This window comes from Pan paniscus, chromosome X (genome assembly GCF_029289425.2).
Source record: "Pan paniscus chromosome X, NHGRI_mPanPan1-v2.0_pri, whole genome shotgun sequence".
Taxonomy (NCBI): domain Eukaryota; kingdom Metazoa; phylum Chordata; class Mammalia; order Primates; family Hominidae; genus Pan; species Pan paniscus.
In genome coordinates this window covers 144,607,687-144,634,094 of record NC_073272.2, presented here as the reverse complement: position 1 = coordinate 144,634,094, position 26,408 = coordinate 144,607,687, and the positions used below count along the sequence as shown (strand labels likewise).

Sequence of the window (26,408 nt, the reverse complement as noted above, 5' to 3'; positions counted from 1 at the left end):
TTCCATCATGGCAGCAGATTTCCTTCTGGCCCAAGATGTATCTAGAAATGTTATCTGGGAGCTGGGACCGGGAACGGGGGCCTAATGATTCTGACTGGTCCCATATCCTGCCATGGCTCAACTGATATCCATGGTGCAAGACACAGTCCTCCCCACTCGTCTCTCTCCTCTCCCCAAGCAGAAGAAAGGGGTCTCTCTTGGACACCGAGCTGTGTAGCCTGGGGCTGGGGGAGGGTGATGTCAGCACTCCTCTGATTGCTCTAGCTGATGTCTCAGTATGCTGCACACTCTGCCAGTCCACTATCTCTGGGCCTAGTTCAGCAGGACTCACCTAAGAATGGCAGTCCTTTTGGCCTAGACTGTCTTTTGAGTTTACTTGGAGACACAGCACTCTGGCCCTCAGTGGTGAGGTTTGTGAGAATTCAGGTTTAGACCCCTGGGATTGGCAATTCCCCTCTGGCTAGGGCTGGTTTAAATGCTCCCTCCGTGGGCAGGTGTCAGCTTAGTTTGGTCTGGTTTTCCTTTCTGCTCTAACAGGAAAGCACTGAGTTTAATGCCTCACAACTTGCTGTATTCTCCCTTTCGCAGTGCTCAGTGATGTTCTCTGTACCTTGCCACTGCTGCTGCTAGGGTGTGAGAGGGGTGGCATCAGCAATTCATGACTATTTTTTTCTCTCTTCAGTGCCTCTTTCAGGGATATGAAATTAAAATGAGGTACGAGGAGTGCTCACTTGATTTTTGGTTCTTAGGAAGTTAGTGGATTGCTTGTGATGTGCACCACATTTTGGTTTAATGTTTATCCAATAATAAAACTGTTTTCTTTCTCTTCTGTCTTCGTAGAAAGGCTTTCTGGGTTGAGAGGAGATTTGTTTAAAATTCGATTTGTTTCCCAACAATACCTCTTCTTTCCTTCCTTCCTAAAGTTTTTACTGAGCTAATCTGTATCAGGTATTATCCCTACCTTTTGTGAAACACAGAACTTTCTTCCATACCGTTCTAACCTCAATTACTGTCACCACAAAACACAGATAGCTTTGCTAGGAGCATGTCGTTGGTAAGGGAGAAGCAAAATGTTGACTACAGTTAACTGTGGAAGTAATGTTAATTGAGTATTGGAAGACAACATTGTATAAAGTACTCTTCCTAGATTCTAGACATCTCCAACTAGAATCTACAAGTGCTGCTGTACAGAGAAGTAGGTTACTACCTAGAGGGAGACGCCGGGTGGTGGGAGGGTGTGTTTGCTTTGCTTGTTTTGCATTTTGTTCAATAGTGGGAGTGACTGAGCATTTTTGAATGTAAGAATGTAAATTACTTAAGCCACTATGGAAAACTATTGGGAAATTTATCAAAGAACTTAAAACAGAACTGCCATTCCACCCAGCAATCCCATTACTGGGTATATATCCAAGTGAAAATCAATTGTTTTACCAAAAAGACCCACGTACATGTGTGATCATCACAGTACTATTCACAATAGCAAAGTCATGGAATCAATCCAGGTGTCCATCAATGGTGGATTGGATTTAAAAAAATGTGGTACATATATAACATGAAATACTATGCAGCCATAAAAATGAGTGAAATAATATCCTTTGCAGCAACACATATGCAGCTGGAAGCCATTATCCTAAGCAAATTAACAAAGGAACAGAAAACTACATTCTACATGTTCTCATTTATAAGCAGGAGCAAAACACTGGGTATTCATGGACATAAAGATTGGAACAATAGACACTGGAGACTACTAGAGTGGGGAGGGAAGGAGTGGAGCAAGTGTTGACAAACCATTAGGTACTATGCTCACTACCTGGGTGATGGGATTGTTTGTACACCAAACCTCAGCATCACTCAATGTACCCAGGTAACAAACCTGCACAGGTACCCCCCTGAATCTAAAACAAAAGTTGAAGTTATATATATAAAAAACAAATGTTGACAAGAAGGAATAAGAAGCTGGTAGACAAGATTGAAGAAACAGGTGATAGAACATTTATGAATTAAATTCCCTGAAGAGGTGGTAACAAATGGGATTTGCCTCAGACTGAAGGAAAAATACCTCTTCAACTGAGATTGGAGATGGGAAGAGAGTAGGTTGAGCAAGAGTCCAGAAAATTGCAGATAGCTGGCATTTAACCTCATTTGGGTTTTGGTGATCTAGACCCTGACATCTACTACCAATGCCACTATTACCACACACACACACACACACACACACACACACACACACAGAGAGAGAGAGAGAGAGAGAGAGAGAGAAGCAATACCATGCCATTTTCCTTCTTGCATTTGGATTAGGCAGTTGTCTTTCATGTATAGTCTTGACCCAGTCTTTATTCTCAATATCTGGCTGTGGACCTGCCAGTTTGGCCCCTAACCCTGCAGAACCCCTCTTGCCTCCCTTCTCACACCGCTTGCTTCCTTTCTCTTTCTCCACCATCAGATAACTTGCAGAGACACATACACATGTGGATGACACAATTCAACTGAAAACTTAGGGGCTTTTCACAACTTGTTGATTTTATTTTAATCATCACTGTGGAAGATTTAATCTCTACATTGTTAGTCATTTCTCAGCAGGCATACCTCTGGAGACAGAAGAACTTTTTGAGAGGTCTGTTCTTCACTCTGCAGTCACGGGATGCACACTTCACTCGAGGTGGTGGGTTTCCCCAGGTTTTCTTAGTCTTAGTCTCCCTGATTTTGATTCACTTTCTCATTGGGCCTGTAATAGTGACCAAATAGTTTTGGCCTTTGGCTGATGTAGGATTGCTTCAAGAGATGGTAGTTCTTAGAGATTTTTCTCTTGAACACACTTGAAAAACTACTGGCTACTTTTACTTTTATGATTATCTCCTGCACCTGGTAGGGAAACAGGGTGCTGTCAGGTCCTCTTCCCATAAGGCAGTGATTTAGGAGAAGAGAATGTGAAATGCATAGGAAGGAGGGTTTACTGAACCTGGTTATGGGCTGAGGAGGGGATACATACCACATAAGGTTAAGGTAGGAGTCTTGGAAGTGGTAACGTAGTTAAGGGGACAGAGAAAGAACATGGGCAGCTTGATCTGACCTTGCCACTGTCTCTGGACTTGAGTTCATATGGGATATTCATCTTCTTTCCTTTGGTGTCTGTGGTTGGTTGTTGCATGTCTGGTGTTGGTTGATCCATAGCTGTGTTAGGCAACTCCGGTTTGCCAGTTACCTCTTCCATGTTGATGTCAAGCAGTAGTATAGCCCGGGGCCCCACCCTCTCTATGTACACTCCCTCCCCCAACATGTGGGTATTACAATTTGGATTACAATTCAAGATTAGATTTGGGTAAGGATAGAGAACCAGACCATATCAGTATGAAATCATGGTATATTTGAATTTATATGGCAGAAAACATGTGCATTTACCATGAGCTTTCTGAGGAAAAGTCAAGATATAATATTTATAGTGAATAGATACCAATTCAGCCTCTGTATTCAAGACTGTCTGGGTTTGAATCTCTATTTCACCGCTGGCTATGTGGCCTCCATTTCTCATTCCCTAAGGATGCTGATAGCAAAACTACCAGAATCATAAGCTTTTTATGAGGGTTAAATTACCTTATGCATATGAAGTGCTTGATATTTAGGAAATGCTAAATAAATGTTAGACATAATTATTTGAAAATGTTAGATATCATTAATATTATTAGTAGTGTTGTTCATATTTAGTGAAGCATTTCAAGGCAAAGATATATTCTTCATTTAAATGTGCATTATTGCATTTGTTTATTTATTTATTTATTTTTTGAGACAGGGTCTCACTCTGTTACCCAGGCTGGAGTGCAGTGGCTCACTCTTGGCTCACTGCAACCTCCTCCCTTTCGACTCAATTCTCCTGCCTCATCATCCTGAGTAGTGGAGACCACAGGCACACACTACCATGCCCGGCTATTATTTTTGTATTTTAGGTAGAGATGGGGTTTCGCCATGTTGCCCAGGCTGGTCTCAAACTCCTGACCTCAAGTAATCTGCCCACCCCAGCCTCCCAAAGTGCTGGAATTACAGGCGTTAGCCACTGCGCCTGGCCAAAATGTGCATTGATTTAAAGTTTACTAAAGTAAATTTATCTTTTGGGGTCTTTTAAAAATTAGGCTGTTTCTCAAAGAACTTAAAATAGAGCTACCATTTGACCCAGTAATCCCATTACTGGGTATATACTCAAAGGAAAATAGATCATTATATCAAAAGACACATGCACTCGTGTGCTCACCACCACACTATTCACAATAGCAAATGCATGGGATCAAGCTGGGTGCCCATAAATAGGTAGATTGCATAAATAAAATGTGGTACATATACACCACGGAATTATATGCAGCCATAAAAAACAATGGAATTATGTCCTTTGCAACAACATGGATGGAGTTGGAGACCATAATCCTAAGTGAATTAATGTAGTAACAGAAAACCAAATACCAGATGTTCTCATTTACAAGCAGGGATTAAATAGCACAAATGGACATAAATGTAGAAACAATAGACACTGGAAACTACTAGATGGGGAAGGGAGGGAGGAGGGCACGGGTGAAAAAACTACCTGTTGGGTACTAGAATCACTATCTGAGTGCAATATATTCATGTAACAAACCAGCACTTGTACCCCCGTAGCTAAAATAAAACTCGAGAAAAAAATTAAGGTTGTGTAAAATGAAAATAATATAATTAAGATCATTATATCTACTATCTATGCCTAGAAATTTTTTTGAGTAAATAATATCCTCAACTTTTTTGAGTAGATATCAGCCTCAGCATTGTATTAAACTTTCAACTAGAGAGACTTATTCCATTATCTTGGATATTTTGGATGTTTTTGCACTTAGATTAATGTGCTACATAGACCCAAACATTTAGCAATTACATCTAAATTAATGGAATTAGGTACTTGGACATCACATTTAAAGGGTGTTTCTTTAACTAGCTCAAGATTATATTTTTAGTTATAACCACAGCTGGGGCTAGAACCTTATATAATATGAGTCACTATCAGTGTTTTTTTCTCATCACCATGCTACACTTCACTGTCCATGCTTGTGCCATCATTCAGCAAGTATTTACTAATTGCCTGTTGTGTGTCAGGCTCCATGCTATTTCCAGATGATACCACAGCAAACAAGTTCAAATCTGAACTTTCAGGAAATTAGCAGTCAAACTACCACACATCCTTGCCACTGTTCAAGTTTTTACATAACATAACTCTTATTTTTCAAATGACATCAAGCTTAAAAAACCCAACAACTTTCTCCTTTACACCAGGGAAATATGGTAGCAAGTGTTAGACATTTTGATGTAGAGAGTAACAGGCATGGTGAGATATTCGCACCCACAGGAAAGAGCTGTAGCGGGCAAGGCCCTCTGAGGGCTCACTAGATATCACCAACAAAAGCCAGATTGATAGCAGAAGAGGTATACAGATTTGTTTAAGGGGTGTACATCGGAGCCTTCAGAATGAAGACCCAAAGATACAGGGGAAATTGTGCATTTTATGCCTAGGTTTAAGGAAGTATGGATAGAGGCTCAGAAATAGGATTGGACAAAAAGGGTATAAACTAATACTAATGAACTGAGTGGGGAAACACAGAAAGGCCTGTATGTCTAGATTATTCTTGGCTTCTTTGAGCAGCATTCTTCCTTCTGGGTGTGGGGCAGGGACCCCTCTGAAATGGGGGCCTTTTGACCTACAGTCAGTTTCTTTATGGGTAGTTTTTACACGGAAAAGTGGAGTGAAAATGAGAGTAATATTTTTAGCTTTTTTTTTTTTTTTTTTTTTTTTTTTAAGACGGAGTCTTGCTCTGTCACCCAGGCTGGAGTGCACTGGTGTGATCTGGGCTCACTGCAAGCTCCGCCTCCTGGGTTCACGCCATTCTCCTACCTCAGTCTCCCGAGTAGCTGGGACTACAGGTGCGTGCCACCACGCCCGGCTAATTTTTTTTTTTTTTTTTTTTTTTTGTATTTTTAGTAGAGACGGGGTTTCACCATGTTAGCCAGGATGGTCTCAATCTCCTGACCTCGTGATTCACCCGCCTCGGCCTCCCAAAGTTCTGGGATTACAGGCGTGAGCCAACGCGCCTGGCCATATTTTTAGGTTTTATTGCTGGCTTTGGGGAAAATATGGTTTAGTTTCTATGACACACCTTGGGGAAGAAGGATTCTAGTTTCTATAGCTAGCCTTGGGGGAGAATGAGACTGAGAGACAGGAGGGTAGGAGAAGATTAGAGAAAGACTTTTGCTCCTGAGGTCTTCATTTTGGGGTACTGTTTTCCAAGCTCCAAAAGAGCACAATTACAGTTGATCATTTTGTAAACAGCTTTTCCAGGACAAACTCATCCATATCAACTGCCTAAGGGAGTTTATGCTACTTTCCCCTAAGTTCCCTACTGTGGTTCTACTAATCATAGGTATGACACTCAAAAAGTGTAAGTCTGGCCTGATTCCACATGACACCATATCAGAGAGTTGAAGAAAGACAGTATGATCTCTCCTGAGGCTTTTGCTTCTCTGAGTTCAGTGTTCTCAATATATCGTCCATTTGCTTCACCAGATCCATTCTCCACTCTACTTTGTGCTGCTAAAAATCTACTCATATAAACCATGGACTGTATTAATAAGCTGTCTTGTTCTATGGCTTCGGGTTAGTTTTAGTGAATGGTAGGTCCCTGCAGATCACTGGAGAAGGAGGAAAATGAAGTCAGAATATTTATTTATCTGGCTCCTTCCTTGGAGAATTTCTGTAATTTCTGAAATTTCTATTTCATTTCTTGACCTAGATGATCGCTTTTTCTCTAGGTCTTCATCCTCCTGTGAAGATCCTTCAGGTAATTCTATGTCTTTATCCTCCTGTGAAGATCCTTCAGGTGGGTCTAGGTCTTCATCCTGCTTTGAAGATCCTTCAGCTGAGTCTAGGCCTTCGTCCTCCTCCTCTTGGACTGGATTGATGGAGTTCTCTCGGGACTGGTCATTCTCCAGTTGATTTGAATGTATTTTCTTAGCCTTCCTGTAGCAAAACGCTAATACTGTTGAATATTCTGACGTTTTCATCTTTTTCAAACTCGGTTCGGGGGCTAAGTCCCTGTTTGGTGTCTCCTGCATCTGTTAAGAAAACAGGGAGAGGCCAGAAAGACATTATTTTGGGTGAATAGGATAAAGACTGGATAGCAAGGGCAGCTTTATGAGAAGGAATGCAGGTGGAGGAAGGGGTTTGATCCAGAGAAGAACAAGGTTGAATCATAGGGTAGGGATCTATGGGGAAGAAGAAGAGGAGCATGGGTAGGGTCACCTGTTAGTCCAAAGTGCACCATTTTGTAAGTTCTTTGCCATTTTGCAGACCTTGGTCAAAGTGAAACATCCCATGGGTGTTCAGGATGTGAGAAACATCCTGCCTCACCACCTGTCCACAAGGCGGACAAAGGCCCAACTAAAGAAACATCCCTATCATATCTTGCTTGGCAAAGTTCTAAGGAACACCACAATGCTATTCCACCAGAAAAAGGGCCAAACCACCTGATCATAAGAACATCTTATCAATATCCTGCCGGGCAGCAAGCCATACTGCCCAGATCCCTCCCACCCATACCTGTAAGTACCCCAGGCTGTAAGCAGTGGTGGGATCTGGCATTAAGCTGTTCCCCCACTTCCACAAGTTTCTGCAATATTCCTGTGTTGCTGTTTGAGCTGCCCCATCTCTGTGTGTCTTTCTTTCATCCTCACCTTCTCTTCAAAACCTGACATTTTGGTGTCAAAACCTGGAGTGGTGATTGGGTTCTAACGGGTAAATTTTCTGCTGCAACCGAGAAAGCAGAAAGCAGCACAAACTGGACCGGGGCCTGCTTCCAGATCCTGTGATCTCCCTGTTCCTAGTTCCGTTCCCCTTATACTCTAGTCTTCTCCAGACCTGGGATAACCTCCAGATATTGATCAAACTCTCGACCTTTTTTTTTTCCCCTTCCTTCCCCTTTCTGCGCTGCTGCAACAAGGATCACCCCCATTTCTGGACATCACATCCAACACTGGGCGTCAATTAGTGGGTGAGTCTCCCTCTTCCTCCTTTCTGGATTCCTCTCTATTTCTGCCTGTTCTCCAAAAAACAATCAAGTGCTGGGTGAGAGGTCTCCCCAGTCACCAGGTGACTGCAGCCTCCCTTCTCAGGGGACAGCCTCAGAATGCTTGCCACTCTGGCCGCTCCGGCCTCTGGGGAGCATGAATAGTACAGGGCTGCCCTGACTCTCCAGGTCCCTTCTTCCAGGCGGAATCAAGTACTCACTTTCCTCTGGTGTATTCACTTCCCTCTGGAGAACTCACTCCGCTCTGGGATATTCACTCTCTTCCAGGGTACTCACTTTCCTCAGGGGTAGTCACTCCCATCCAGAGTATTCACTCCCCTCTTCCAAAAAAACAAAACATTCAACTTCCAAATTCAACATCATCTGAAAAACTTTCTCCAACACAATGGTAAATAATCTGAAGTGCTTTGCTTATCTTCGTTCACAGCTCACTCTCCCTCTCTGCCAATCTTGTTCACCTTTTCAAATCTTCCTCCTCAAGGAGAAACCCCCCAAAATGCCTCCTCCTCCAGACAAGGCTTTCTCCTCTGAATTTCAACCTGGCCAACACATCCGTTCTTCAGCCTCCTGCCCACTCCCATTCCCTCCACCTTCTCCTTCGGATCCGGCTCCTCCACCCCCCTTACTGTCACCCTCCATCCCCCTTCCTTCTCCACCTCAAACCAGGTCTCACACCCAACCCCCTTTTGCTAGAAACCAGGCATATGCCCAAAGACCTTCCAAAGTCCTTCCCTTGCAGGAGGTTGCGAGGACTGAAGACATAATCTGAATTCAAGTTCCCTAGCTGACTTCTCCCATATTGAAAAGAGACTTGGCTCCTTTTCAATGGATCCTACCTCCTTCCGCAAGAAATTTCTGTACTTGCCTAAATCTTATGACCTTACCTGGCATGACATATATGTCATCCTCTCCTCTACCCTCACCCTGGAGGACAGGGAACACATCTTTATTGGCACCCAGGCCCATGAGAACACCCTCCAACAAAAAGATGCTGCTCACAACCCAATAGGGACCCTAGCTGTCCTCAGAACTGACCCCAATTGGAATTGTCAGGCAACTTCTGTAGACAGACAGAAACCAGGCCATATCATATCATGCCTTCTAGCTGGCATATATAATATCGCCCCTGATCTTTTCCTCTCCTGCCTTCCAAAGGTCACAACTAAATATGCCACCTTAAGCCCTAATAACAATAAGGGCAAAATCTACCTCCATTTACACTTTATCTCCCAGTCAGCCCCAGGCATTTGAAAAAAACATAAAAAAATGAAAGATGGCCCTCAAACCTCCCAAAGAGACTTAATCAAAGTGGCCTTTAAGGTCTTTAAGAATAGAGAGGAAGAACCAAAAACCTCAAACCTAAAGAAGGACCAGGCTGAATACCAAATGCTGGTAGCTGCCAGTCAACAGGGTTCCCAAGGCATACAGAATTCCTCAACTTGGCAACAGTCAACTCCATGAGCCTGTTATAAGTGCGTCCAACACGGACACTGGGAAAGAGCCTACCCTAATCCCAGGACATTCTGGAAACCTTGCCCCGTCTGTGGTATCAAGCAACACTAGAAGTCAGACTGTGCTCAGTGAAACTCTTCATCCTGCTTCACCACCCATACCTGAAGACAGACGGGGCCTAGAGTCCACCGCCCCTACTGCCATCACCACCTCGGAACCCAGGGTAATTCTGTCAGTCTCTAGTAAGCCCATGTCTTTCCTATTGGATGCTCAATAGGACAACTAGTTACTCGGTTTTACCCAAATATTCTAGACCCTTTTTCCGTTTTTCAGTCTCTATTGTGAGAGTCAATAGAATCCCCTCTAGGCACAGACTTGTCCTTTATTATGCAACCTATTCAGCAGCCCCCTTCACCCACTGTTTCCTGGTTATCCCTCAGTCCCCTACCCCTATCTTGGGGTGGGACATATTAAGTAAATTCCAGGCCTCCATGCAATGTGGCTCCTGCAATTCTACCCCTTTTATATTACTCTGACACCGAAATGCTTCCCTCTCCCCCCACTCATCCTCACTATTTACCCTGTTACCTTCTGTTAATTCTAAAGCTTGGAATGTTTCTAAACCCACAATAGCCACACATCACATCCCAGTTAAAATAACCCTTCAGAACCCCTCCATTTTCCTTTATCAGTCTCAATATCCACTTAATCCAGCCAGTTTAAGGGGCCTCAATCCTATTTGTAAACTTTTGCAAGCTCAAATTCTCAAGCCCGTCAACTCTCCCCACAACACCCCTATTCTGGCTTTCCAAAAGACAGACAAGACTTACCCCTTTTTCCAGGATCTCCAAGTTGTTAACCAGGCAGTGGTACCAATCCATCTGGTGGTCTGCAACCCATATACTCTACTCTCTCATACTCCTACATCTACCACACACTCCTCTGTGTTGGAGCTAAAAGACGCCTATTTCACTCTTCCCTTAAACCCAGCTTACCAAAGTCTCTTTGTTCTAACTTGGCCAAATCCTAATACTCACATGTCCACCCAACTAACATGGATTATACTCCCACAGGGGTTCCAGGATAGCCCCCACCTATTCAGACAGGCCCTCATCAAGGACCTAGCTGAACTTCCTCTTTTTCCTAGTGCCCTCCTCCAATATGTCAATGACCTCCTTCTCTGTAGCCCTTTCCTTAACCTGTCCATTCAACACACCACTCAGGTTTTAAACTTCCTCCATAATCGAGGAGATTGGGCCTAACCCACAAAATCTCAGGTAGCACAAACATGGGTTTGTCCTAACCCCTAATTCTCGAGCCATCCCAACCCAATGAAAGGAGCTAATTTGGGACATGCCCCTTCCCCACACAAAAAAAGGACCTCCTCTCCTTCTTGGGCCTTGTGGGATACTTTTGGCCATGAATTTCCAACTTTGACTTGCTGGCCAAGCCACTCTACATGGCCTCACATGGGCCCATCCTAAAACCCCCAAACCCAGCTTACCCCATCAATTCCCACTAAAACAAAACAAAACAAAACAAAAAACCAAAACCAAAACAAACAAACAAAAAACTTAAAAATGCCCTTTTAATGGCCCTGGCACCAGGACTGCCCAACCTCACCAAGCCCTTTACTTTGTATGTACATTCCGACCAAGGCCTTGTCCTTGGACTACTCTGTCAAACATACGGCGACGCCCCAGAAGCCATTGCACATCTCTCAAAACAACTGGACTCTGTCATCCAATGCTGGTCACTCTGACTAAAAATCTTGGGTGTGGCCACATCACTGGCCTTAGAGGCACGGAAACTCCCTCTTTACCAACACATTACTGTTGCATCTTCCCATTACCTACAGGACCTCATAAACCATCAATTTCTTCTATGCCTCCCACCATCCTGCTTACAGCAGGTACATGCCTTATTCATAGGTAACCCTCTAATCACCTTCCAGAGATATAAAACTCTCAACCCAGCCACCCTCCTCCCTGTAAACACTTGCGACTCTAAGCTCTCTCACTCCTGTCTGGACCTCTTAGACTCCCTCTCCTCCTCCTTCCAACACATTTCACATGCCCCTTTGCAGGGAACACATACACGGTTAGTTAATGGAAGCTCTTTTAGGGAGCCATGTCCAGCAGCTGGCTATTCCATCATTGCTGAAAATAAACTCCTAGAATCCAATGTTCTCCCACCCCATGCTACCTCTCAACAGGCAAAGCTAGTTGCCCTAACCAGGGCCCTCACCCTAGCAAAGGGAAACAGGGTCAACATTTACACCCATTCCAAATACGCATACCATATCCTACAGTCTCATGCCTTCATCTGGCAGGAACAGGGTTCCCTAACTACAAAAGGAACCTCCATAAGAAATGGCAAACTTATACATAAGCTGCTGGGGGTAGATAAACTACCACTAAAGGCCACCATTATCCATGCAAGGGACACCGAAAGGCTACAGATGCCAAAACCGAGAAAAACCTTTCAATAAATTTGGCAGCCTGGCAGGCAGCCCTTAAAACCCCATCGTTATTGCTCATTTTTTCCCAGCATACACCCTGTATATACCCAGCAGGAACAAACCCCACTTGCCCGGACTGGCGCCATTCAGGAAAAAATGGTTCCACCTCAATGATAAAAGTGTCTTGTCCAGGTTTAAAAAACCTTCGGTACTTTCATATGTGCACAACCATTTCCATGCTGGTTACTGCCCCTACTCCAGCTTTTAAAAACATACATATATTCTTCCTCCATGGCTGCCCATCTCAAAGATATTACTAAGGCATGTTCCCTTTGCACTCAAACTTCCCCTCAGGAAGCTATCAAACCACCTCCTTTCCAACACACGAGGCCTGAGGACACTTACCAGGGCAGGACTAGCAAATCAACATCACTCACATGCCCCCCAGAAAGTGATTCCTATACCTCACAATAGTAGATACATTCTCTGGATGAATAAAAGTTTTTCCCACCACCACCAAAAAGGCACACACCATCACGTCTATTCTCTTCACCCATATTATCCACCGGTTTAAACTCGCTCTTGCATCCAGTCAGACAATGGGTCAATTTGTTTCACAGTTTAGCCAATAGCTGGCAAAGGCTCTAAACATTAAATGGGCTTTCCATATTCCTTACCACTCCGAATCTTCAGGAAAAATTTTATAAAAAACAACTAACCAAACTCTCCCTAACAGTTAAAATGGCCTGGACTTCACTTCTCCCATTGTTCCTCATGCATTTATGAGTCATTTCCCAAAAGCTCCTCAGCCTAAGCCCATTTAAACTCATGTACAAATGCTCCATTTATCCTCCAAAATATCCCCATATTTTCTCCCCCTTCTATATGGAATACTTGGCCGGCGTTACACCTCACCCAACATCTAATAAGACAGTACACAAATGCTTACTTGACCCAGCCTAAAAGTCCATCCTCAAAACACTCCTCCCTGTCCCTACAACCAGGGGACTGGGTCTGAATCACAGACTCCTCCTCCTCCCTCTCCAACCTAAGTGGAGGGGTTCTCACCAGGTGATGCTAACTACTCCCACAGCGCCAAAGCTAACATCCTTTCCACACTGAATGCACCATTTCAAACTAAAAAGAGCACCAGATCCACATCTAGAAATTTGTTCACCCCCAAATTATTCTCCTTCCCTCACAGGACCAGCCTCACTGTACTTAACAAGAATTCCAGAATTTTCCAATCCAGAACACCCTAACCCATAACACTCTCCGTCGCCAATTTCCAATCTTTTATCTCCTACTTTGTTTCAGATCTTTCCTGGTTTCCCTTCCCTATGTCCCTGGATAGTCTATGCCAATTTCTCACACTAACGCAGGAGGTATGACTTTAGGGCACCTTCCAAAATTTCACTCCTACTCAAATCTCCTTTTTCTCCTTTGTCCTCTTTGTCTGTGGGATACTCTTAAGTCCCCACCCCCAACCTCTAGCAGTTGAGCCCCCTTCATCAGCCTCACACATTGCCCATTAAATCAGTCACACTCCCCTTTTACTTCCAACTGTTAAACTTGTTTGTCCACACAAATCCAGCAGTTCACATCCCTTCCTGTCAACCTGGCCACATAAACCTGGTCGAAAATAAACCTGCATCTCACCTACTTGACCAATTCATTCCCAAATCCTGTTTATAATCTTGCTCGGCTAATCACCTTTCCCCCCAATCCATTAAATCCACCCACACCATCACACACAGGGCTGTCACCCTCCTTCACCTCATAGCCTCTTAACTAAACATGTTACAAGTCTGATTCCATAAAATACCTCTTACCAATGCCTCCCCTCTTGGCTAGAGCCGCTCTTCATGTATCCAACTCAAGGGCGCTCCCTGGAAAACATGCACAAACAATTCCCTCAACTGCAACTTGTATCCTTCTGCCCTGTAAGGACCACAGTGGCTATTAGTTACAAAAACCCATTTCCCCCTCTCTCTCCAAAACCAAGCAGCCTTCACCTCCTCCACCACCAACATTTCCTATCAGGCCCTCAGAGGGGCTACCCTTGCTGGCAGCTATTCAACTTGGAGGAATATGAAAGTTAAAACAAAGTGTTTGTGGAGAATTCAACCCCCACCTTCTCATGGCTTGCCACCATAACCTACAACTTTCGTTAACCGCCATAGTCTACAACTTTTTTGTTAATCTAAACATTAACATTTTGCCTAACAAGCAGACCATCCAGGTTCCTTTAGTAGCTTCTGTCTCATCTTCCTCCACACACACTAAGCAGGCTCTACATCTCATTCTAGTGTTAGCAGAACTAAACGTCTCTGCTGCACTCAGCACTGGGATAGCGGGTGGTCCCTTTCTTAGGGCCGTTAATCTTCCTCCTCCTGATAGTACATTTGGCCAATGTATACTCACCTTCATATCCTGCTTTATCTCCCGAAGGCTAAACTCCCCTGTCCAGGCAGCCACCCAGCAACACATTGATACCATCCTTCTCCTCTGCCAAGTCCGGTACCAGTGCCTCCAGGAAAACAACTCTGAAGTCCAACACCCACTGCTTCAAAACCCAAACCCTGATTACAGCTCCCCTATTCAGCAGCAAGCAGCCAGATAATCAACCATGCCCCTCTTCCTTTTATACTAAAGTAGAAGGCAAGAATGTGAGTCCAAACCACCATTTTGTAAGCACCCTGCTATTTTGCAGACCTTGGTCAAAGTGAAACATTCCACGGGGGTTCAGGCTGAGAAAAATCTTGCCTAAGCGTTGTAACACAAGGCGGACACAGGTCCAACTAAAGAAACTTTCCTATGGTATCTTGCTGGGCAAAGTTCCAAGAAACACCACAATGACATCCCACTGGAAAAAGGACCAAACAGCCTGATCATAAAAACATCTTATCAATATCCTGCCGGGCAGCAAGCCATACTGCCCAGGCCCCTCCCACCCATACCTATAAGCACCCCAGCCTGTAAGCAGCGGTGGGTTCTGGCATTAAGTGGGTCTCTCACTTCCACAGGTGTCTGCAATATTCCTGTGTTGCTGTTTGAGCCGTCCCTTCTCTGTGTCTTTCTTTCACCCATGCCTTCACTTCAAAACCTAACAATCTTACCTCATCATTTTCATTGTTGGATTCACAGGGGCTCTTCCTCTTCTCCCCATTGGTGCTTGAAGTGGGCTGTTCCATGATTCTGGTTGGTTGTAGAATGTCTATAGTAGGCTCTTGTAGACTGCAGACTTGCACAGCTATGTTGAAGCTTCCCAGTGGGATGTCCCAGAGCTCTTGCACTCCCTATATATACCCTCCTGATGACAAGGCAAAGCCACACCCTTGAGCTTTGTTTGCCAGCCAATGGCAGTCCTAGGGTGGCTTTGACATCACAAAACACCACTGCTGACCACTCCCTGGGCTTGTGGGGGAGGGGTGACAGGAGTAGAGGAAACCAAATGCTGTTGTTGTTTCAGCATCCCCTGAAGATGCATCCCAAACTGCTCTGCCGCCGCTCCTCATTTCTCCATGTTTAATGTTCATGGTTCACATGGAAGTCAGAGGATGATTCCTTCAAGCCCTTCCCCACAGGCATTCCTATGAAGTGATTCATTCTTTTGTCTTCCAGCCCTCACCATGACTTAGTATTTTAGATGTCTCACCTCAAATCCCCCAAGCTAGTGTGGCTACATTTAATTATTGGTGGAGATGTGAATTATCCCATTTCCCTCCTACAGTTCCTTCATATGCACCTTGAAGACCATTTACTTTTGGGCTACTGCCAGGCAAATTTCAACCCATGTTCTTTTACCCAATGTCCATGTAGTTCTTTTAAGTGTCCTATTTCCAATCTGAAATAATGGCCTTCAGTCTGTCAAAACTTTAGTGAATAAACATTCTTTACCATGTATCCTAGTCTTGTTTCAAATCAGGGGTGTGTGTTCATAGTAAATGTAGTATCCCAACATGAATTCTGCCAGTATGTGGGGTGGGGGAAGGAGTAAATATTCAAGTGCTGGAAGTTGTTCTGAGTATTTACCTGCAGGATACTATAACCTAAGACTAACATGAGGGTACAAGCTTCAAGCCTTGGCGGCTTCAAGCTTTGGTGGCTTCCACATGGTGTTAAGCCTGGAGATGCACTGAGGGTAAAAGTTGAGGCTTGGGCTTGGGAGGCTGTGCCTAGATTTCAGAAGATGTATGGAAATGCCTGGATGTTCAGGCAGAAGTATGCTGCAGGGTTGGATCCCTCATGAAGAACCTCTACTAGGGCAATGTGAAGGGGAAATCTGGGGTTGGAGCCCTGACACAGAATCTCCACTGGTCACTGGAGCTGGAGAGAGATGCTCACAGAATGGGGAGAGACGAAGGTTGCTTAGAATTTCAAGAAAAATAAACAATTGAGGATGTGTACAATAACACTGTTTGGCCCTGATTCCTGACAAGGTGTTTGGTAGCAGGAGAAGTCAGAGATCACTCCAGGTTTTAGGACCAGGTCACTTATTGATGATGAGAATATTTTTTAAAATACAGAATCTAGACAACAATTTGGAAGGAAGGGTGAAGGGTGTCATTTTGGTATCTCAGGGTTGAGCTGAAGCTGGGCTGTACAAATGTAAATGCCTTAGGCAAGAACTGCCACTCAGCTGGAGTTTCATACGGCGGCGGTCCTGGGACGGATGATATTTTATGTAATGGCATTTTTTAAATTTTTCAAAAGTAGTAAAAGGAGAATATCACTGGGCCAGGAACTGAACTTTGCACAGTGCTTAGCATGAGTAATGGGAGAGAAAATGATGCTCAGGAGAGGCGATGGAGAACCAGGAACATGAAGTGTCAGGGCAAAGGTCAGAGCAGGAAGGAGTCCTGCGAGCATACCATCCTCTCTTGCTCACCCACCGCTGACATTACACAAGTTATCTCCTCTGCCTGGGATACCCTTCTCCCACACTGCATCCCAATCACCAGGATAACGTCTGTTCCTCCATACATCTGCAGCGTAGATGTCATTATTTCCAGACAATCTTCCCTGGACCTCCTCCCTACCACTTCCTCACAAATTAATAATAATAGCCATGCCCATGCTATTCATCTATTGTGTTTGTACAAGTGCACACAAGACTATAAATTGGCTTTGAGATAAGGATGTATATCAGGTCTCTCTCCGTGGCTTGGAAATGTCTGTCTTCTCACCTTGTGTCTTCACATCATCTTCCTTCTATGCATTTCTCTCTGGCCAAATTTAATTTTTTTTATTTTTATATATTTTTTGAGACAGAGTCTCACTGTGTCACCCAGGCTGGAGTGCAGTGGCATGATCTCGGCTCACTGCAACCTCCGCCTCCCAGGTTCAAGAGATTCTCCTGCCTCAGCCCCCCGCGTAGCTGGGATTATAGGTGCCCACCACCACACCCAGCTAATTTTTGTATTTTTAGTAGACACAGGGTTTCATCATGTTAGTCAGGCTGATCTCGAACTCCTGACCTCAGGTGATCTGCCCACCTCAGCCTCCCCAAGTGCAGGGATTATAGGCGTGAGACACTGCGCCCGGCCCCAAATTTCCATTTTCTATAAGGACACCCATCACATTGGATCTCATTTAACATGATTAACTCTGTAAAGCAGAGGTTTCCAACCTCCAGGCCATGGACCAGACCGGTTCGTGGCCTGTTAGAAACTAGGCCGCACAGCAAGAGGTGAGTGTTTGGTGAGTGAGCTTACCAGTGGCATTAGATTCTCACAGGAGCATGAAATCTATTGTGAACTGCACGTGCGAGGAATCTAGACTGTATTCTCTTTATGAGACTCCAACTAATGCTTGATGATCTGAGGTGGAACAGTTTCATTCTGAAACCATTTTCCCACATGTCCGTGAAAATGTTGTCTCTCACGAAACTGGTCCCTGGTGTCAAAAAGGTTGGGAATCACTGCTGTAAAGAATGTATGCCTAAATAAAGACATATTTTGAGGTACCAGGAGTTAAAACTTCAACATATGAATTTTAGTAGACACAATTCAACCCATAACACTGTCTAAACCAGGGGTGTCCAATCTTTTGACTTCCCTGAGCCACATTGGAAGAATTGTCTTGGGCCACACATAAAATACACTAACACTAATGATAGCTGATGAGCTTTAAAATAATAATCAAAAGAAAACCTCATAATGTTTTAAGAAAGTTTACAAATTTGTGTTGGGCCACATTCAAAGCTGTCCTGGGCCACACGTGGCCCATGGGCTGCAGGTTGGACAAGGTTGGTCTAAACCTACCTTTATTGCCTACAAACATAGCGACAACAAGACATGTGTGATGATGATCTACACCCAGGCCTGAAATCCTCTGCATTTTATGTGAAATAAAGATAGAGAACACTGGAGTAGCCTCATCCATACACAATGAGCAAACACAAAACTAAAGGAGTCTTGGCACTGCAGCCTCTTCTATAAATGCACGCATGCAATAGACTCATTCCTGACTTCATCCATTACTCAATTCAGAGAGTTAGTCATTTACCAGTAGTGGAGAACCAGAAGAAATTCAGGGTAAGTGAAGACCTCAACTACTGCCTAATAGATCAGCTCACAGGAAGCCACAGCCAGGCATAAAAAGAGTAGAGTCGGCCGGGCGCAGTGGCTCATGCCTGTAATCCCAGCACTTTGGGAGGCCGAGGTGGGTGGATCACGAGCTCAGGAGTGTGAGACCAGCCTGACCAACATGGTGAAACCCCGTCTCTACTAAAAAATATAAATATTAGCTGGGCGTGGTTGTGCGCACCTGTAATCTCAGCTACTCAGGAGGCTGAGGCAGGAGAATCACTTGAACCCGGGAGATGGAACTTGCAGTGAGCCGAGATCACACCACTGCATTCCAGCCTGGGCGACAGAGCGAGACTCCGTCTCAAAAAAATAAAAAAAGAAAAAAGAAAAAAAGAGTAGAGTCAGGCTGATCTTGCACAAGTCACTTCATGTCTTTAGCCCCAGTTTCTCATGAGTAAAACGGAGATGAGAATAACTATACTACCACGCTGAGCTGTTCTGAGGATTGAATAAGATGTGAAACAAAACTTTGCATCATGGTGCCTGAAATATAGTAAGCAGTCAATAAATGTTAAAAGTATGTAATCCATGGCCAGGTATGAGGTAAACTTTCATCCTACAAGGTTCACTAAATTTACAAATGATAACCAGATGGTCACCATTTACTTTATTTAGCGTTCTCTGAAGACCAAAATGTTAGTCCGCTTCCATTACAGATTTCTAATGTGTTAAAATAGTTTCCCACTGATGATTCCAAGTTTCATAGGAGGCTTTCTTTGAGATCGGAAATACAGAAGAGATTATTCTAAACATATATAAATGGTACAGACAAGGGTAATTGTTTCCATAGAAACAAGGGCCATGTGAAAATGCTCAGCAAACTTCCACTCCATCGAAGTAGCCTCGCCTCCTCCCACTCTTCTCCTCAGCCCAAGTTTTTTGCTTCATGGTTTTCAGAGATTGAAAAACCCAACAACGTATTTTGAATATGTACCACAAAAAACATATTTTAAAAGACAGGTACTGCCAGCCTAAGGTTTTAAATTGGTATCAATCATTTCTTCAGATTAATGGAGTTGTCAAAGTGTGAAATGTATGTGTGTGGTGGGAGGCAACATTAATGGGTTGTAATTCCAAATATCTGTTAAAAGAATCCTTGATTTCATTGAGGATAAGAAATAATAATCCCAGCACTTTGGGAGGCCGAGGCGGGCGGATCACGAGGTCAGGAAATCGAGACCATCCTGGCCAACATGGTGAAACCCCATCTCTACTAAAAATACAAAAATTAGCTGGGCATGGTGGCACGCACCTGTAGCCCCAGCTACTCGGGATGCTGAGGCAGGAGAATTGCTTGAACCCGGGAGGCGGAGGTTGCAGTGCGCCGAGATGGCGCCATTGCACTCCAGCCTGGCGACAGCGCGAGACTCTGTCTAAAAAAAAAAAAAAAAAAGAAAAGAAAAGAAAAGAAAGAAACTCTCTTTTTAAGGTCAGAAAGTCTGGTAAGATAAACTGTGGAGTATTTTATTAAACTATAGAGTTACGTTGATTAGAGGTAGTACACTATCAAAACATTTGCCTTGAGCCTTCCAGCACTAGAAATGTCTTTGCGAAAACAAACTTCCCTGTCGTCTGCTGCCACAACTCAGGAATACCCAGCAAATGGTGGATAAACTGAATAAAACTGAATTTGGTGAATCTCTTTACCAAAACTGAAACCTCAGCATCTTTGATCTCTTCCTTTCTCTCAAAAATGTAATGAGAGTCAGCCAATTCCGCCATTAAACTATCTTTGGAATCTTGCCAATCATTTTTGTTTTCATTACTGCAGCCAATGTTTCAGGCTCTTACAACTCACATTTGTCCTTGCAATCATTTGGTACTAGAGATAAAATGAAATCTGAACTTTCTGGCGTGGCATTCCAAGGCTCTCTACATTGGAGCTCCAAGCCGTCTACCACCAGCCCCCTATGCCCTTGGGGGGTGAAACTCCTGGAGCACAAGTTTATCCATAAGACAAAATGGCACATGTACCCCTGAACTTAATATAAAAGTGAAATAAATAAAACAGATTTATCTACCCTAAAATCTACCCCTTAAAGTTTACACTTCATTGGTTTTGAGTTTGTTTATAGGGTGGTGCAATCATTACCACTATCTCATATCAGGACATTTAGTCACCCCTAAAAGAAACCCTGTACCATTAGCAGTCACTCTCTATCCCCTCTCCCCCAGAACCTAGCAACCACTATTCTACTTTGTATCTCTATGTGTTTGTTTATAATGGACACTTTTATATAAAATAAATGATGCTATATATACATGCACTTTTTGTGTCTGTCTTCTTTCAGTTACCATAATATTTTCAAATTTTGTTGATGTATCATGTGTCAATATTTCATTCCTTCTAATCACTGAATACTATTTCCTTGTATGAATATGCCATATTTTGTTTTTTCACTCATATGTTCATGGTCATGTAAATTATTCCCACTTTTTGGCTATTATGAGTAGTGCTCCCATATATACTCATGCACAAGTTTTTGTTTGCTCATATATTTTGTCTTCTTTTGGGTATATATCTAGGTAGAATTGCTGGTCATACGGTAACTCCATGTTTAACATTTTTAAGAACTATGAGACTTTGTTTATAAGTGGCTGTAATATTTTACATTCCCACCAGCAACATTTCCTTCATGTCTTCTCAAAGAATTACTATTGTCTGGTATTTGTTTTTTGGTTTGTTTGAATTTTGTAGCGATTCTCTTGGGTGTGAAATGATAATTCACTGTGGTTTGCATTCTAACACCTATTATGGTGAGAGCATCATTTCATGTACTTATTGCCTATTTGGAGAAATGGCTATTCAAGTACTTTTCTTATTTTTTTTAAATGAGTTGTTTTCTCTACTGTCAAGTTGCAAAGGCTCTTTATATAATCTAGATAATAGGTCCTTATCAGATAAATTACTTACAATTTTTTTTCTTTTTCTATAGGCTGTCTTTTCACTTTTGTATAGTGTCCTTTGAACCACAAAATATCTTAATTTTGATGAAGTCCAATTTATCTACTTATTTCTTTGGTTTCTTATGCTTTATGTGTCATAATAAGTAAGCTTTGCTACAGTAGGTTACTCTCTCCTCCTGTTAACACTTTATTCAGTTGGCCTCTGTATTAGTCCATTCTCACACTACTATAAAGAAACAACCTAACCTTGGGTAATTTATAAAGAAAAGAGGTTTAATTGGCTCATAGTTCTGCAGGCTGTACAGGAAGCATGGCAGCATCTGCTTCCAGCAAGGCCTCAGGGAACTTTAACTCATGGCAAGAGGCAAAGCAGGAGAAGTCATCTTACGTGTCAGGAGCAGGACCAAGAGAAAGCAAAAAGGGAGGTGCTGCACACTTTTTAACAACCAGATATCATGAGAACTCACTCACTATCACAAGGACAGCACTAAGGGAATGGTGCTAAACCTTCATGAGAATTCCACCCCCATGATCCAACCACCTCCCACCAGGTCCCACCTCCAACACTGGGGACTACAATTCAACTTGAGATTTGGGTGGGGACGCAGATCCAAACCATATCGGCTACCTAGGCACAATTTTCTGAGTTTTCTGCTTAAGTCACTGGTTCCTATGCAGTCCCTTCAGCTGGTTCTTCTCTTCCTTGTGTCTAAGTTCCTCTTTGCTTTATGGACATGCACATACTCCCTGAATGAATATTTCCAGTCTAATGGTGTTATGAACAATCTGTATACTAATAACATCTAAGTTTATATTTCCAGTTTAGACCTCCTTTCTGACCTCCAGAGAACATAATTGCCTACTCAGCGTCTCCATTTGTATGTCTAACAATAATACCAAGTTTAACTGATCTCCTAACCAATACCACATTTTTCTTGAAATGGAAATCTCCTCATTTCAATAAATGGACATCTTATTCATCAGGAAATCCTATAGGCATGCTTTCTAAAAATATATTCAAAATAACCATTTTAACTGGTAAGTCAGAAAATGACATACACTGTGGCTCCAAACCTCAGTAGCTCCCCTATTGATCTTGGATTAAAAGCCGGTCACTGTAATAACTTCCAAAGCCCTACATTAACCAGTGTTCTTTTATCTCTCTGATTTCATCCCTAAAGACTCTTCCTGGGTCACAGCGCTGTAGCCACACTGGCCTCCCTGATATTCCTAGAACTGACCAGCCGCTCTTCTATATTACGGCATTCTCGCAGGATGTTCCTTAGGCCTGTTCTTCTATGTAAGTTTCTATGATGCCTTTCTCACATCCTTCATATATTCTAGCAGTTTCTTCAGAAAACACCTTCTCATTGAAGACCTTCTTGACCACTTTAGTTTTACAACCGGTCCCCACACCAGAACTCCAGAACCCCTTTAACCTGGGTGTGTATTTTCGCCCTCAACCTTTATATTTTATGACTTCCCAACAGTGCTTACATCTCTGCCCTCTCCCTGCACTTAGAATGCAAGTCCCATGATGATGAGTATTATTATTATTTTTTGCTTAATGATGACAGACTATTGACACCAATAAATATTTATTGAATGAGTACCAATGGCACTGTATAGCTAAATAATTAAAGCAATTGAACATCTAGTTTAAGAAGTGACCTGAGGATCATTGTAACAAAACCGAAAACTCAAATGTTGCCAGGACAAATTTCATATTAAAAAAAAAAGGAAAGTGAAAAACCTCACCTCTCTAGCATTTACCAAAATAAATTCCATATGGGTTAGAGAGTTGATGTATAAAATGCAAACCATAAAATCTCCCCCACTGATCTGGGGAGAAACCTATTTTATCTTTTTTAAGCAAGAAAAACAAATTGCAGACCAGGTGCAGTGGCTCATGCCTGTAATCCCAGCACTTTGGGAGGCCAAGGTGGACAGAGTGCATGAGCCAAGGAATTTAAGACCAGCCTGGAAAATACGGCAAAACCACATCTCTACTACAAATACCAAAAAGTTAGTTAGGCGTGATGATATGCACCTCTAGTCCCAGATACTCGGAGGCCTAGGTGGGAGGATCACTTGAGCCCAGGAATTTGAGGCTGCAGTGAGTTATGGTCATGCCACTGCACTCCAGCCTGGATGATGGGAATCAGACCCTATCTATCTCAAAAAAAAAAATGCAGAAAACGGCTTTTGTCTGATGAGCTCATATTTGCACAAACAAATAAAGGGAAAAAAGCCTTCCATGTGCATATGGGAGTTAGTAGATGATTGTGTTAGCAAGGACAACAGTGTGGAGGGACAAGTTGGGGGTTTTTGTAATGGTTGAGTCAGGGTATGGGGATGGACTACAAACTTTCCTCTTTATATAGTTGAGCATTGTCTCAAATATTAGAATAAGCAAGTCGTATCTTTCTATAAACTTTTCATACAATTTTTTTAAATTAAAGTGAACTTACCTCCTACCACTTATGTGTCCTGTGACATTTAAAAATGTCTGCAAGTTTCAAGCTTCCTAAGCTGTAAATCAGGGAAAATTCATGCCATTAAGCCTGGTAATGACAATCATGATAATGACAATTACTAACATTTCCTGAGTTTTCACTGACATTTCAGGCAGCACACTAGGAGCTTTTATTTAATTCTACTCATTTAATCTGCATAATGAACTAATGACTGGTAATATTATTACTTTTACCTCGAAAATCCATCAACACGAGTAAATGCGCACCACACAGAAGTACTCCTGTAAACTGAACAAAACTTAGAAATAGAAGCAATTACATTATTTTAATGTGCTGTCACACATCTAACAAAACAAATTATTTAATTAAAGTTAGTTTAGTTCTTGAGATCTTACATACCTGGCTCTCAGAATATGAACATTATGAACAACCCAATACATTAGCTAGACTTAACCACTACCGTACTATCACCATGTTGTCCAGTATGATAGCTATTAGTCACATATATCTATCAGCCCTTAAAATGTGCTTTGTCCAAATGAAGATGTGCTTCAGGTGTGAAATACACACCACCACGTGCTGGGCATTTGGTATGAAAAAATAAAGTGAAATATCTCATTAACATGTTTGTTACATTGATTACATGTTGAAATTATACCATTTTCATGCATCTAACTAAATAAAACATATTACTAATATTTCCACATCTTTTTTATTTTTAAAATACGGCTACTAGAAAATTTAAAATTACATATGTCGCTAACATTGTGTTTCTTTTGGCTAGTGATGCTTTACAACTTGTTTCTAGTGAGCTTTCATGTGGGTACTAGGGCATCACTAATTAGTCTGCATTCAAGGCCTTGCAAAATATTACCTGAGGGCCCACTTATCAGAATAAGGTTGAAAAAAACGTGGAGTAAAAGGATTGGTTGAAGTGGTGGCATTGAACGTAGGCTGTAAACTCAAAAGCAAGGAAACGGAAAAACTTTTCAGTCTCATGATCCATTGAGAGCTTTAACGAATGTGATGATCCAGTATTTCTTGGCTATGATATTGGAATACATCTAACACACATGTAACATTACCAATATAGAACATTCAATAGCATTCATAGAAAATCTGTGAGTACTACTGGCAAGACATTTCTGAAAGTTTGGCAGAAAAATGAGCAATTTACATTTAGATCTATAGTTTTCTTGTATTCCAGTAGTTATCAACTGTAATATACAAATATACAAATATAAAAACACCACTCAGAATAAATTTTTTATTACTATTTCAAGAAATTTATTGAGAAAAATTCCAAGGTTTACAAAAAAGATGTATTGAATAAATAAGTGAGCATTTTCAATACCAGATACTAGATTCTGGTCAATATGCTATAGAAGATATTGACTCAAGACTTCCAGAGATTGCCACACTGACTTCCACAATGGTTGAACTAGTTTACAGTCCCACCAACAGTGTAAAAGTGTTCCTATTTCTCCACATCCTCTCCAGCACCTGTTGTTTCCTGACTTTTTAATGATCGCCATTCTAACTGGTGTGAGATGGTATCTCACTGTGGTTTTGATTTGCATTTCTCTGATGGCCAGTGATGATGAGCATTTTTTCATGTGTTTTTTGGCTGCATAAATGTCTTCTTTTGAGAAGTGTCTGTTCATATCCTTCGCCCACTTTTTGATGGGGTTGTGGCACATATACACCATGGCATACTATGCAGCCATAAAAAATGATGAGTTCATGTCCTTTGTAGGGACATGGATGAAACTGGAAACCATCATTCTCAGCAAACTATCGCAAGGACAAAAAAACCAAACACCGCATGTTCTCACTCATAGGTGGGAATTGAACAATGAGAACACATGGACACAGGAAGAGGAACATCACACACCGGGGACTGTTGTGGGGTGGGGGGAGGGGGGAGGGATAGCATTAGGAGATATACATAATGATAAATGACGAGTTAATGGGTGCAGCACACCAACATGGCACATGTATACATATGTAACTAACCTGCACGTTGTGCACATGTACTCTAAAAATTAAAGTATAATAATAATAAAATTTTTAAAAAAAGACTTCCAGAGGTCATCAGAACAGAACTGCCATGACTCCAGTGCTCCTGTTACCAGTTACTCTCAAATTAAATGCTAGATTTGGAGTCAGTATGTTTAAAACAATTATTGGATCAAACAATATTAAGGCTCATCTGCAACCAATAAATTAGTGAGAAAATTCATGAAATTAACCACAAAAGATAAGTAATGAGGGATACTTGCCAAATTGTTGTAAAATGACAGTATGAAAAATGCCATCAGGGAGACTTCGGTATTGACACAGATCAAAAGATGAGAACCAAGAGCTCTTATGACAAACTGCGTATTTGTAGACGAGTCTTGGGAAAAGCAGTTAATTCTTGCATCTC

At 42.4% G+C, this 26,408-nt stretch overlaps 1 protein-coding gene across 1 annotated transcript; it reads right to left on the bottom strand.

Moving 5' to 3' along the window:
* Positions 1–5,771: 5,771 nt before the first annotated feature.
* LOC100991836 (sperm protein associated with the nucleus on the X chromosome N2) lies at positions 5,772–15,269 on the bottom strand. The gene is made up of 2 exons (XM_003816816.5): positions 15,123–15,269; positions 5,772–7,119 (listed from the first exon to the last, which is right to left on the bottom strand). Exons 1-2 carry the CDS (start codon positions 15,195–15,197, stop codon positions 6,694–6,696), a joined length of 501 nt encoding a protein of 166 aa, XP_003816864.2. The 5' UTR covers positions 15,198–15,269; the 3' UTR covers positions 5,772–6,693.
* Positions 15,270–26,408: the final 11,139 nt, after the last annotated feature.